The sequence below is a fragment of the Scyliorhinus canicula genome, chromosome 9, assembly GCF_902713615.1.
Source record: "Scyliorhinus canicula chromosome 9, sScyCan1.1, whole genome shotgun sequence".
NCBI classification, from domain to species: Eukaryota; Metazoa; Chordata; class Chondrichthyes; order Carcharhiniformes; family Scyliorhinidae; genus Scyliorhinus; species Scyliorhinus canicula.
Window position 1 is genome coordinate 31,217,650 of NC_052154.1, and position 15,428 is coordinate 31,233,077.

A 15,428-nucleotide genomic window follows, 5' to 3' on the forward strand; every position below is an offset into this window, starting at 1 on the left:
TGCGAGCACACAAAGATGTAACTGTCATGGATGCTCCCTGCTTCCTGGAGTGAGTGCTGGCCAATGTCATGCTTGTAAATTAAAATGAGGTTCCCCATTCCTCACGTTACACCGCTGGCGAGAGGGGTTGAAAATTGGAAATTCAGATTTTCTGATTAACTCCAGATTTTTCACCCGTGCCGGCGATCCCGCACGCAGCTAAAGGGAACTCAAAATCGCCCCCTACATCACCAGCACCTTCTCAGGCAGCAATCTCCAGAAATTAATAAAGAGAACCAAGTGGGACTAACTGGGCTACTTAAACATGAACTTTGCTGACTGGTACTGATCCTGTAATGCAACTGGCTTTTCAACATTACAAAGGTTTTAGAACGGCTGATGAGATAAGAGCAATTTAAACTGATTGGCCAGTCAGTAAATAAAGGACAAAATTAAAATGATCACTGAAAGAATTAAAGGAAATGTTAGATTTTTTTAATGTATCATAAGAACTGCTGGGACTTGGAATGCCCAATCAGAAACAATGGTTTCTGAGAAGAAACAATGGTAGGAGCAGTCTTCGTAACAGTCACTAACATGGAAGTCAATTAATATTTGATAACTTTTTTTTGTTAAGGAACAGTAATGGACATTAATCAAACAGATTAGTGTTTCAAAGAATTGATGTGGAGATGCCGGCGTTGGACTGGGGTGAGCACAGTAAGAAGTCTTACAACACCAGGTTAAAGTCCAACAGGTTTGATTCAAACACGAGCTTTCGGAGCGCAGCTCCTTCCTCAGGTGAATTTCAAAGAATTGACAGAGGGATGATGAGCCAGGTGCCAACTTTCTGAAATACATATCTTCTTTAAGGTACATGTTCTCCAGCAACCTCTATAAAATATGTAACCCATCAGTTATATTGGCTGGAATTTTGCAACTTCACATGGGATCTTTCCATTCCGCCAATGTGAACGGTGATTTGAATGGCTCACCTGCCCAGTTTCACGGGAACTGAGGGAACATGGGTTGGGGGGAATTCTACTCAGTATTTGTATTATGCACCGGACATACATTTGCTGACAAGAATAGTCTTTAACAATTGCCTGAAACCTTTTCTCTTCTCAGAAAAGCTTCAAATTAGTCATAGATTATAAATTCTATGATCTATGATATGTTATTCCAATTCCAATTGCTGGACTGAGCTACTTCAGTATTGGTATCTGCCATCACAGAGTCACTGGGTGCAATGGCGATATTTCTAAGACCCAAACTGGCAAAAGAGTTGGAATTTGTAACATTAACCAGACATGCACCTGTAAAACACAGGAGAATAGGGTGGACCACAGGAGCATGGTGATAGAGAGGCGATACGTAGGTATACAAAGCAAAAGGATATGACAGCATTGCAAGGCAGCTAATTAGTTAATGACACCCAGAATGTGACAGGAAGGGGCACAGTGTGCAAACATTCAAAAAACAACCAATAGGGTCAAAAGGGGGGGGAAATGGTAAAAAGGCAAAATGAATGGCTCTTTCCTTAATTGCATGTGGTGTTCAGCACAAAATAAATGAATTGACAGCACAAATGGAGGTTAGTGGGTATGATCTTATAGCCATTGCAGAGACGTGATTAGAAGGAGACCAATGCTGGGAACTACATATTCAGGGGTAAGGTCAGGCAGGGAGGAAAGGATGGTGGAGTAGCTTTGTTAGTACGAGATGGGATTAAGTATTTCAGCAAGAAATGATCTTGGATCAGAAAATGTAGAACCCATATGGGTGGAGGTAAGAAATAACAAAGGAAAGAAGAGACTGGTGGGAGTAATCTGTAGGCCCTCTAATAGTAGCTGTGCTGTAGGATGGAGAATAAATCAGGAGATAATGAGGGCATGTAAAAAAGGCCATACATTAATCTTCGTGCGGACAGGAAAAATCAAATTGGCAGATTTCAAAATCAAATTAGCTGCCATGAGGAAGAATTCAGAGTATTCAGGACATTTTCCATGAACAATATGTGGATCTAACCAGGAATCAGGCTATTTTGGATTTGGTAATCTGTAATCAGGCAAGTTTAATAAACAATATCAGAGTAAAAGATCTCCTTGGAAACAGTGACCATAGCATGTTAGAATATTGAGTTGGATGATCAGCCATGATCATAATGAATGGTGGAGCAGGCTCGAATGGCCTCCTCCTGCTCCTATTTTCTATGTCTTTATGTAAAGACCTGTTATAGTGTTCAGTGCCTGTTACTTAACTGCCTTTTTCTTTCACCAATAAACCCCTTTGTTAACTATTGGAAGCCTCCAATGTATATCTCGAGCAACCACACTCAATAATCGTGCGTTTTTCAGAAAGGTTCAGTACATAACAATGAGTGAGCTTCCTTCTGTATCTCAGTGGTGGTGGAGTTAATTGTAGGTCCATCTGGCTGCAATCAGCATAGTCAGCAGAAAGAATCAAACATGAATCTAGCTGGTGGTGTGGCTCATGTCTGCACCGGGAAACGTGTTCCCCTGCTCTCAAGCAGCTTGGATAACGTAAGAATTTAAGAATTGGGGCAGCACGGTGGCGCAGTGGGTTAGCCCTGCTGCCTCACGGCGCCGAGGTCCCAGGTTCGATCCCGGCTCTGGGTCACTGTCTGTGTGGAGTTTGCACATTCTCCCCGTGTTTCTGTGGGTTTCGCCCCCACAACCCAGGCTGGGTGGATTGGCCACACTAAAATTGCCCCTTAATTGGAAAAGAATGAATTGGGGACTGTAAATTTTTTTAAAAGATTTAAGAATTGGATAAAATATAGATTAAAGAATTGAGAAAAGGGAATTGATAAGACTGCAGCTACCTGGAGGGTTTTGGATATGCAAAGTAGCATATCAAACAGATAAGTGAAGCGGAGAATAATAGAGGGTGGCATTTTCCACGCATCTCGCCACATATTTTGCGGCAGCAGAGGTGGCCGCCATTGGCAGGAGGCGGGATCTTCTGGTCTTGCTGTTGACAATGGGGTTTCCCGTTGTATGGACTTCCTGCTGCCAGGAAACCCGTGGCAGGGATTCGCCGTCAGCTGGACCAGAATGTCCCGCTGGCGGGAATGGGCAGAGATTCCGGCCAGTGTATAGAATTGTAGATGTTAAAACTACAGAAGAGGAGAGTTCAACATTGAGACATAAGAAAGCATGTCTAACTTACAGGCTAAACGCATGGCCTCTGAGGCAAGTTGTTTTGGTAAAATGAGACCAAAAGGGAAATAGCGTATGCCAGTAGCAGAGTTAGCTCTGTACTGGAGGAGTAGCAGCTGGTGAGAAGTTAAGATCATCACCGCGTCCACCTGGAAAGAGAAGTTCTCCCAGAAAGTAGGGCTATGCGGTAAAAGCTGCTGTTAGAAAACTTCAGAAAGTCTACACTGAATCAGAAGAAAGTCTTCCCACAATTAAAGATGCCACTCCAGTGTGATAAGTATTTCTCTCGATTTACCTTTGCGCCACATAAATGCCAGGCAATGACCATCTCCAATAAGAAAGAATGTAACCATCGTCCCTTGACATCCAATGGCATTACTATCACTGAATCTCCCACAACCAACATCCTGGGGGTTACCATTGACCAGAAACTGGTCTTATGGTCTAACTGAACTGGACTAGTTAGATAAATACTGTGGCTGCAAGAGCAGGTCAGAGGTTAGGAATTCTGTGGTGAGTAACTAACCTCCTGCCTCTCCAAAGCCTGTCTAAGGCACAAGTCAGAATTGTGATGGAATACTCCCCACTTGTCTGGATGAGAGCAGCTCCAACAACACCGAGAAAGCTTGACACCATCCAGGACAAAGCACCACAAACATTTAATCCCTGCACCACCGATGCACAGTAGCAGCAGTGTGTACCATCTTTAAGACATATTGCAGCAACTCACAAGATACTAAATACAAATCTCCAAAGAGCTACTTACGTTTCATTAGAATTTTGTAATCAGTCACGGTTGATTGTTCGAGCTGCCTCTTCACTGGGCTCCATTCTAATATTGTGACACTGACTGGAAGGTTATTCAGCGCTGCCAGAGTAATGGAGCCTGGCCGGACCTCTAAACCAACAAGTGGCTCCATTAAATGAATGGTAATATTCTGAGAAGTCTGTTTCAATGTCAACTTATTCAAAACGTGAATGGTCATTTGATGTGTACCCGGTCCAATCAGATGCTGAGTGGCATTGTCAATAGAGAGAATTCCTGGTTTCACACTAGACGTAGGGACAGTTTTATTTCCAATTGATGCCGTGTAGATCAGATTGGCAGCTGTAAGAAAATTTGAGATCATTGTTTACAAGTGTTTCTAAATTAATTTTCAACCTGTAGTAGCCTCTATAGGAAGGCACACTTTGGAGTTCAATTCTGTGGTATTGGCCTTCCGAACACTGCACGATGTGTAATTTTTACACATAACTGCAGGCACAGGCACTGAGAATGATGTGGAGATGCCGGCGTTGGACTGGGGTGAGCACAGTAAGAAGTCTTAAACACCAGGTTAAAGTCCAACATTTGTTCCCTGAGGAAGGAGCAGTGCTCCGAAAGCTCGTGTTTGAAACAAACCTGTTGGACTTTAACCTAGTGTTGTAAGACTTCTTACTGATAATGAAGCATTGCTTTTTAATTGAACCCCAACATTTAAAAAAAACAGCGTGTGCCTCACGGCGCTGAGGACCCGGGTTCAATCCCGGCCTTGGGCCGTGTGGAGTTTGCACATGCTCCCCGTGTTTGCGTGGGTCTCACCCCCAACAACCCAAAAGATGTGTAGGGTAGGTGGACTGGCTATGCTAAATTGCCCCTTAATTGGAAAAAAAGAATTGGGTACGCTAATTTTTTTTTAAGCGCTTGGAGCGGCCTTGATACAGAGAGAAGAACACATGGAACAAGCCAGGGAAAACTGTAAGGAACCTGAAAAACTTCAGAAGAATAGGAGATATTGAGGGAAGCTCAGAAAAACAATGGAGAGGACTGGGGAGGAAATAGAATTTCTTTAGTTGACTGGTGCTCACTGAGAAACAAGTTTGTTGCTTCTTTATCCTTCACCTCCCCTCAAAGAGGGGTACAATGTGAGTTCCATATTGGGCTGGCAAATATATTGTCAATGTCACATTAACAATAGAATCCATAGAATCCCTACAGTGCAGAAGGAGGCCATTTAGCCCATTGAGTCTGCACCGACCCTCCAAAAGGGCACCCTACCTAGGCTCACTCCCCTACCCTATCCCAGCAATCTGCTGTATTGATCATGGCCAATCCGCCTATCCTGCACCTTTTTGGACTGTGGGGGGAATCCGGAGTACCTGGAGGAAATTTCCCACGCAAACACAGGGAGGATGTGCAAACTTCACAGTCACCCAAGGCCAGAATCAAACCCGGGTCCCTGGCGCTGTGAGGCAGCAGTGCTAACCACTGTGCCACCCTGCTGCCATGATATAGACTCTGGAATTGGAAGTGGAAATTCAAAATTTGTGGATGACACCAAATGATTAATAATAAATCCAAAAATAAATGCAGGAGAAACTTCTCCATCAAGTGTGATAAGAATGTGGAACTCACGACCACAAGCAGAAATTGATGCAGTCATCATTGATACATTGAAGGGGGAATTAGATGAGCCAATGAGGGAGAAGGGAATAGAAGAACACAGCATGCTGCCAGGGTCAGATTAAGAGGGGTGAAAGGAAGTTCATCTGGAACATTACACTGCCATCAACTAGCAGAGCCAAATGTGCTGTTTCTGTGCCGTAGTTGCGATGAGGTGAATCATTATTTGCGGGAGCACATGCGTTTCAGAGTGGCTGGAGTTTTACAAGCACAGATAGTGAAAGTGTGTCAGTATGCCAGCTCAAGCCTGTCAACTGCTTAATTTAACTGCAGCACATTAGCCTGTGTGCAAGCAGCCCCCTCGGGAGTGACGGATTATCAATTTCAATATGTTAATCAGGGAATTATAGCATTATTAACTAGGGATTTGAAATTTAATTGTGGTTCCCCTGGTTTTGAATGCTGAAATGCTGAGGTTACTTTGCTAATTTGTTTGGTGTAAACACACATTTTGCTCCGCCCGGTGGGGGCCTAGCAGCGGCGCCTGGTAAAACCCGCGGCGTTCCCATCATAAACGGTTGGAGTATTGCCGGGTCCGTGGCCACGCATGCGCAAGGCGGCGACCTGCAGCGGACGCGCCGTAGAACATGGTGCAGGCCGCACATGGACCCAGCCGTCCAAATAGTGTCCCCCCTGTATACCCCCTCGCCCTGGACACCCCCCACCAGACTCCCAGTCCCCCCCGTAGCCCCCCCCCCCCCCCCCGCCGCCGCGCCCCCCCCCCCCCCCCCGGCAGTGCAGCAGAACACAGTCCGCAGTCTCCACGCCGGGTTCACAAAAACTCAGACCGGACACGACCCACGCAGTCGTGCATTCGGCCCATCGGGGGCAGAGCATCGGGGGAGCGCCGCAAAGCGACACGCAGACGCCATTGCAACGGCGTGTGGCGCGTACCTTGATGATGCCGATTTGGAGGAGGCGGAGCGTCCGAAAAACGGCGCCGACCCTGATTCAGTCCCAAACGGGGATTCTCTGCCCAATCGCCGGATACGATTTTGGCGTCAGGCAATGGAGAATCCCACCCTTAGCCTCAGGAACGTGAATCCAGCCATATGTCTGGAAAGTGGGCAAAGTTCATCCAAAAACAGCCTAGGATATTGCTTCATAAACAAATGGAACAAATGTAGAACCTTCTTCAAATTCCATCTTATAAATAGACTAGTTTGCATTTTAGTCCCAATCAGATTTGCTGAATAGGTTAAAGTAAAAGAAAAAGAACAAGAGGACATGTTACTAACTATCACGTTCTAAAAAAATGACTTAATTGTGGCTTGACTTTGGAACAAATGACCAGTTACAAATCTAGAATCAGGTTTTGAACTGCTGTAGTTCACAAAAACTGTAATAGAAAATAATCAGAAAGAATCAAATAGAAATCATAGATATCAAACATTACCTTTTCCACCTACAACTTGAATTGACAATGTCTGTCCATATCGAGCTCTACAACTAGGCAGAACGTCTGATTGATCGGAGATGGAACACTGGGTGCCACTGAAATCACCAGGTGGCTCTTCAATAAAAACTGTTTTTTCAGCTTCCAGGTAACCATTCTTGGTCTGGCATTCAACGTGGATGCGGATAAGACCAGGTCCTCTGTATGTGTGCAAAATCCTGACCGATCTAACGTGAATATACACAGTAATTATTTCTGCATAGATACAGTACAATCTGAAATATCGTGTGCCTTTGCTTTGACTGTGCACTTCCAGTTCAGCAACTTTGCCTTTGAAATGGCAAACTGTCCTAATTCACTCTGCATAGTGATATCAAACAAAATGTGACATTGAGCGACACACAAAGAAATTAGGACAGATGGTCTATGCTTGGTCAGAGAGGTAGATTTTAAGGAGTTTCTTAAAAGAGAAGAGAGAAGGAAGAGATTTAGGGGAGTGAATTGCAGGTGGTAGGCAGCTGAAGGCACTGTCTCCAATGGTGGAGCAAATCAAATCAGGGATACACATGAGAACAAACCAGGCCAGCTCAGGGACCTTGGAAACTTGTATGACTGGACGCGATTACCAAGATAGGGTGGGGTGAGGCCATGACGGGATTGAGAATTTTAAAATTGGAGGTGCCACCTGTCAACGTAAGTGATTGAGCAGACGGATGATGGGTGAAGGCCACTGAGTGCGGGTTAGGGTACAATTCGCAGAGCTCAAGTTTATTTGGAGTGGAAGATGATGGGGGACGCTGTGCAGGAGAACGTGTTTATCAGTAACACAGACCAAACTTATATCAGTGATATGAAATGCAGAGCTGGCAACATTGGGTCATGACACGGGCACTAGCAATGGTGTCAGAGCTTGCACAGGTACCGACCTGTTACCTTAACCAATGCATTATTTACCTTTGTATTGTATCAATCACTTTTAATCAAATGGAACTATGCTTTGATTTCTTCCATCTGAATGAATGTGAGCTGGTTGTGGTAGAATCCTGTGGGCAGAGTTTGTCTCATGGTGGTGGGAACATGGAATGCTGAGGACATCAGGAGAAGGGGAGAGGAATTCTAATCAAAGACATCATTGCTGAAACTCATACTGGTCTTTTTAAAAATGAAGACTGTTTCAACTAAAGAGACAGACATACGCACACGTGAGGCCAAGTACCGTGGTGGTGGTTTGCCACTGACATCTACCAAAACTGAACAAGACAATGTGTGAATCACCTTACTCCTGCCCAAGGATACAGTAACCATATCCGTTATTGGCATGCACCTAAAGACACCCCTCCACAGAGGGCAGGATATGACCACGTGGGGAGGTTCTGGATGGCCTAGGTTGGATTAATAACCCGGTCAGATGATCCTACTTGCGATATTGCATTTTATGCCACGGGCCAGGGTCAGGGAGAACAGCCCTCGAGGACATTGCCGCTGCAGTCATAACAGTGGCCTAGTCAACCATTTCGAAGTCATGCTGGGAGATCTGCTGAAGGATTAAATACCTGATTCGGACCCTCGCCTGCAGGATTCTTATTCATAATAGTAATATTGTCACAAGTAGGCTTACATTAACACTGTAATGAAGTTACTGTGAAAAGCCCCTAGTTGCCACACTCCTGTGCCTGTTCGGGTACACGGAGGGAGAATTCAGAATGTCCAAATTACCTAACAGCCCGTCTTTCGGGACTTGTGGGAGGAAACCGGAGCACCCGGAGGAAACCCGAGCAGACACGGGGAGAACATGCAGACTCCGCACAGATAGTGACCCAAGCCAGGAATTGAACCTGGGACCCAGGAGCTGTGATGCAACAGCGCTAAATTGTTGTGCGCCATCAATATCAAAAGGAAACACAAGGGACTTTTTTTTTTTAACCAGAAAAGTGGGATCTTACAGATATGGTATCATATATTACAAATTGCCCCTGGAATCAGACTGATACCCAGTGAATCCAAAGTTTACTAAATTCTTCACTGTTCTCAGGAGGTGATTCTGAATTTGTAATATAACTGTGGCAGTGAAGAATAAATTCATACCGTCTGATATTTATGGAATATACATATTACCCCTTATTATTGGGCGACAATTGTTTTGTACAGAATGTTTGAGACTGCTTACAAAACAATTATACTCGACTATTTTACAGCAGCATGATCACAATTATAGCATGTTGTCTGGATTTGTACCAGTTGGTACATTCTCTCTGTACAGTGGCTGAAAAGAACTTTTTATGTCCTCATTTCAAGTCAAAGAGCCAACTTGTTAGTAGAACTAATAATGTGTGACGGAATCATGAATTTAATACTTCAATGCTCTTTTTTTATCTAAATATTTTTATTCTTCTCCTTTTTTACATTTTATCCCAAATTTACGCCCAACAATAAACAATAATCAGTAACGAATGCAATGTCAACACCCATATCAATAACAACGATCCCATCCTCCCACCAAACCCCCAAACATTGGCCCACATGTTAACATAAACAAATGACAAAAAGGAATCAGGAATCACCCAATGTCACTATTAACATATACGGTCCCCCTCCCCCAACCCTCCCAACCGACCCCCGACTAATATTCGATGTAATCCAATTCTCGAAAGTGCATAATGAATAATGCCCATGAATTGTAGAACCCCTCCATCCTTCCCCTCAGTTCAAATTTGACCTTGTCAAGAGTCAGGAATTTTAGCAGGTCCCCATCACGCCAGGGCACAGAGTGGAAAGACTGATCTCCACCCTAACAGGATCTGCTTTCGGGCGATCAATGAGGCGAAGGCTACAACATCTGCCTCCGTACCCGTTCCAACCCCGGCTGGTCCAACACCCCCGAATATGGGCCGGGATTCTCCAAGCCCACGCTGGGTCAGAGAATCGGCAGGGGGCGCGAGAATCCTGCAACGCCACTCCGACGCCGGGCCGCTGATTCTCCGGCGACCAGAGAATCAGCGGTAATCGCGCCGGTCGGAGGCCGTTGAAAGCGGCCCCCACGGTGATTCTCCGCACTCGGCGGGCCGATTACCCACCGACTTCCGCGAGTCCCGCTGCCGTGGTTCACATATGGTCCCACCCATCAGGACCGCGGCATTCTGGCTGTGGGGGCCGTCCTGGTTGGGGAGTGGGGGGATCCAACTCCGGGGAGGCCTCCACGGTGACCAGTTCCGCGATCGGGGGCTACTGATCGGCGGGCGCGCTCATCCCGGGGGGGGGGGCCTATGTTCCTCTGCGCCGGGCCCCTGTTGGGGTTCGCCATGTTGCGCAAGGGCCGGCACGGAGATGGCAACCACGCGCATGCGTCGCCATGGATACGGTGGTCGCACTCATGCGCGGACCCACGCCGACCGTCGCACGCATGCGTGGACCCACGCCGACCGTCGCACGCATGCGCGTACCCACGCCGGCCGTACAGGGCCAGCTTTCGGCGCTGGAGCAGCGCACAGCACCCTGGCGCTGTTCTAGCCCCCTGAAATCCGGAGAATAACTGGACTAGGAGGCCTGTTGACGCTGGCGCACACCACTCCGGTGTTTACGCCGGCGTCAACATTTGGCCTCCTGAGGGCCGAGGTCCAGTTTCACTTGCACCACTTTAGAGATTACCCTTAAAACCTCCTTCCAGTAATTTACCACCTTTGGACAGGACCAAAACATATGAACATGGTTTGTGCCCCCCCCCCCCCCCCCCCCCCCCCCACGCGCACGCACACACACAATGTTCACACGTATCAGCTACCCTCTCAAAGAGCAGGCTCATCCTCGCCCTTGTAAGGTGTGCTGTATACACCACCTTCAGCTGTATCAGTCCAACCTCGCACACGAGGTGGAGGTGTTCACCCTCCAGAACACTTCACACCAGAACCCCTCCTCCATACCCGCTCCCAACTCTTCCTCCCACTTTTCCTTGATCCCTTCCATTGGTGCCCTCTCCTCTTCCAAAATAGCCCGTAAACCGCCGATATTACCTCCTTCTCCAGTCTCCCTGTTGTCAGCACCTCCTCCAGCAATGTGGAAAGGCGGTTCTACTGGGAAGCTCTGTATCTCCTTTCTGGCAAAGTCTCGAATCTGCATGTATCTAAATATTTCCCCCTGCTCCAGCCCATACTTCACTCCCAGCTCCTTCAAACCTGCAAAGCGACCCCAGGAAACAAATCTTTTAGTGTCCTAATTCCTTTCTCCTCCCATCTCCGAAAATTTCCATCCCACTTCCCTGGCTCAAATTTATGGTTCCCCCGAATCGGCATTTCCCTTGACCCTGCCCCCAAACCAAAGTGCTGGCGAAACTGTCTCCAAATTCTCAACACAGCTATTGCTACCGGACTCCCTGAGTATCTCCCCAGAGCTGTCGGCAGCGGCGCTGTTGCTAGCGCCTTCAATCCCGACTCCTTACCCAAACTCTCCTCCATTCTGACCTATTGCCAGCTCCATTCTGACCTAATCAACCAGCTCCGTACCTTCTCCACATTCGCCGTCCAGTAATAATACATCAGGTTCGGAAGACCCAAACCCCCTGCCTGCCTTCCTCTCTATAGTAGCAACTTTCTAATTCTGGCCACCTTCCCTCCTCATATGATCGAGGCAACCATCCCTTCAATCTCTCTCTAAAAAATGCCTTTGGCAGGAAAATTGGCAGGCATTGGAAAATAAACAGGAATCGCGGCAACACATTCATTTTAACCGCCTGTACCTGACCCGCCAGTGATAGAGGGAGACTATCCCACCTTGCCAGGTCAGCTTTCACTCTCCCCACCAAACTAGAAATATTGGACCCACGGAGAAACCCCCAATCCCGAGCAACCTACACCTCCAGATACCTAAAGTGAGTCCCTGTCTTACGGAATGGCAGCCCCCCCCCCCACCCCTGCCCCCACCCGTGGCCAAGACACCACAAAATATTCACTCTTGTCTAGATTTAATCTGTACCCGAGAAGGACCCAAACACCCGAAGCAGCTCCAGTATTCCCCCCATCGGCACACTCGGCTCCGATACCTATAATAATAAGTCATCAGCATTTAAGGACATCGTATGCTCTATCCGCACCTCCCCCGCACTATCCCTTTCCATACCCCCGATCTTCCTAATGCGATGGCCAATGGCTCAATCACAAACAGCAGGGGGCTCATAGGACATCCCTGCCTAGTCCCACAGTGGAGAGGAAAGTATCTCGAGCTGATGTCGTTCGTGCGGACACTCGCCCTCAGCTCCTTATATAGTAGCTTTTCCCAGTCCACAGATCTTGGTCCAATGACAAACCGCTCCAGAACTGCCATCAAGTACCCCCATTCTACCCGATCAAACGTTTCTCAGCGTCCAATGCTGCAACCACCTCTGTTTCCTTCCCCTCCGTGGTGCCATAACCCTCCTAATGTTCGAAAGCTGCTGCCTCCCTCTCACAAACCCCGTCTGATCTTCACCTATCACGTTCGGGAGGCACTCCTCCAGCCTACCTGCCAGTACCTTCGCCAATATCTTTGCGTCCATATTTAAAAGTGATATGGGCCTATACGACCCACACTCCGTCGGATCCTTATCTTTTTTTAGCAACAGTGAAATCGATGCTTGCCCCAAAGTTTGTGGCAACACACCCTTCCCTATCGCCTCTTCAAACATCCCCACCATCAGGGGTGCCAGCTTATCTTTGAATTTATTATAATATTCCACCGGAAACCCATTCGGCCCTGCTACCTTAATATGGTGGGCAGGAAGTCAGTGGGCTTGGCATCCAGCATGTTCCCGCTGATTCAGGACGCGCCTAACTACGCCCGGGCCATGGAACTTCTTAAAGAGAATTACGCCCAGTCGACGAACACTCTGTTTGCGAGACATGTACTCGCCACTCACGTTCAGCAACCGGGTGAGTCGATTGTGGACTACTGGCGGGCCCTTATCCCTCTAGTACGGGACTGCGAGTGCCAGGCCATCATGGCCACGGAACATTCCAATCTCCTCATGCGGGATGCCTTTGTGATGGGTATTGCATCGGACCCCATCCGGCAACGACTGCTGGAAGGGGCCGCTCTCGACCTTGCGGCAACAAAGACCTTAGCGCTCTCAATGACGGCATCTTCCCGTAATGTGCAATCCTACACCGCCCACCCATCCTACCGCGCGGCCCACCCATCCTACCCCTCGTGGACCCCGCAACCGACCCCCCTGACTGGGGCCGCTCCCGCGCAGTATGCCTGCGCTGCTCGCCGCACCGCGCACCCTGGGGGTCCCCGCAGCTACTTTTGCGGTCAGCAGAAGCACCCCAGCCAGCGCTGCCCGGCCCGCGCCGCGACCTGCAAATCCTGTGGCAAGAAAGGCCACTTTGCAGCGGTGTGTCAGGCCCGCGCAGTTGCCGCTATCGCGCCAAAACTCTCCCCCTCGCCTCAGCCGATCGCGCAATGTGCCCTGCCGTCCGTTGCTCCCAGGGCCACGTGCGATCAGTCTCACCGTACAGGGCATTGAATTCAACCGTTTCCGCCTGTACGTTCTCCCCAACCTCTGTGCGACACTTTTACTGGGCCTGGACTTCCAATGTAACCTCCAGAGCCTCACCCTCAAATTCGGCGGACCCCTACCTCCACTCACCGTTTGCGGCCTCACGACCCTCAAGGTTGACCCTCCCTCCCTCTTTGCCAATCTGACTGCAGATTGCAAGCCCGTCGCCACCAGGAGCAGACGGTACAGCAGCCAGGACAAGACCTTCATCAGGTCCGAAGTCCAGCGGCTGCTTCGGGAGGGTATTATTGAGGCCAGCAACAGTCCCTGGAGAGCCCAGGTGGTGGTGGTTAAAACTGGGGAGAAACACAGGATGGTCGTGGACTACAGTCAGACCATCAATCGGTACACGCAGCTCGACGCGTATCCCCTCCCACGCATATCTGATATGGTCAATCAGATTGCACAGTACCGGGTCTTCTCGACAATTGACCTGAAATCCGCCTACCACCAGCTCCCTATCCATAAATCGGGCCGTCCCTACACTGCCTTCGAGGCGGACGGTTGACTGTATCAATTTCTTAGGGTTCCCTTCGGTGTCACTAACGGGGTCTCGGTATTTCAACGAGAAATGGACCGAACGGTTGACCAGTACGGACTGCGGGCCACGTTTCCGTACTTAGATAATGTCACCATCTGCGGCCATGACCAGCAGGACCATGATGCCAACCTTGCTAAATTTCTCCACATCGCATCTCTCCTCAACCTCACGTATAACAAGGAGAAGTGCGTGTTCCGCACAGACTGCTTAGCCATCCTCAGCTACGTAGTCCAAAACGGACTACTGGGGCCTGATCCTGACCGCATGTGCCCCTTCATGGAGCTTCCCCTCCCCCACTGCCCCAAGGCTCTCAAACGATGCCTGGGGTTCTTTCTTACTACGCCCAGTGGGTCCCACAATATGCGGACAAGGCCCGCCCACTGATCCAGTCCACGCAATTTCCCCTCGCGGCCGAGGCACAACAGGCCTTCGCTCGTATTCGCTCTGACATAGCCAAGGCTGGGATGCACGCAGTAGACGAGACACTGCCCTTCCAAGTAGAGAGCGACGCTTCAGATGTCGCCCTTGACGCCACTCTAAACCAGGCTGGCAGACCCGTGGCATTCTTTTCCCGCACCCTCCATGCCTCCGAAATCCGACATTCCTCTGTTGAAAAGGAGGCCCAGGCTATCGTTGAGGCCGTGCGGCACTGGAGGCAATACCTGGCCGGCAGGAGGTTCACCCTCCTCACTGACCAATGGTCGGTAGCCTTCATGTTTAACAACATGCAGCAGGACAAGATCAAAAACGACAAAATCTTGCGGTGGAGAATCGAGCTCTCCACCTATAATTACGAGATCTTGTATCGCCCCAGCAAGCTCAACGAGCCCCCAGACGCCCTCTCCCGAGGTACATGTGCCAACGCACAAGTGAACCAGCTCCGTGCCTTGCACGAAAGCCTTTGCCATCCGGGGGTCACTCGCTTGTACCATCTGGTCAAAGCCCGCAATCTGCCCTACTCCGTCGAGGAAGTACGGACAGTCACCAGAGACTGCCAGGTCTGTGCTGAGTGCAAGCCACACTTCTACCAGCCAGACCGCACGCGTCTGGTGAAAGCGTCCTGCCCCTTTGAACGCCTCAGCGTGGATTTCAAAGGGTCCCTCCCCTCCACCGACCGCAACACCTACATCCTTAGTGTGGTCGATGAATTCTCTAGGTTCCCCTTCGCCATCCCATGCCCGGATATGACGTCTGCCACCGTCATCAAGGCCCTTGATTCCATATTTGCTCTGTTCGGTTTCCCCGACTACATCCACAGCGACCGGGGATCCTCATTCATGAGCGATGAGCTGCGTCAGTTCCTGCTCAGCAGGGGTATCGCCTCCAGCAGGACGACCAGCTACAACCCCCGGGGTAACGGG

General features: G+C 48.9%; 1 protein-coding gene across 1 annotated transcript in view; it reads right to left on the bottom strand.

Moving 5' to 3' along the window:
• The window catches only part of LOC119970875 (polycystic kidney disease protein 1-like 2), a 137,541-nt gene that overhangs the window by 107,930 nt on the left and 14,183 nt on the right, over nucleotides 1-15,428 (bottom strand). Inside the window, exons 4-5 of the mRNA XM_038805984.1 lie at nucleotides 7,001-7,227; nucleotides 3,928-4,269 (exon numbers count right to left, since the gene is read on the bottom strand). Of these exons, the coding sequence (XP_038661912.1) occupies nucleotides 3,928-4,269; nucleotides 7,001-7,227 (569 nt within the window). The remainder of the gene's footprint in view (nucleotides 1-3,927; nucleotides 4,270-7,000; nucleotides 7,228-15,428) is intronic.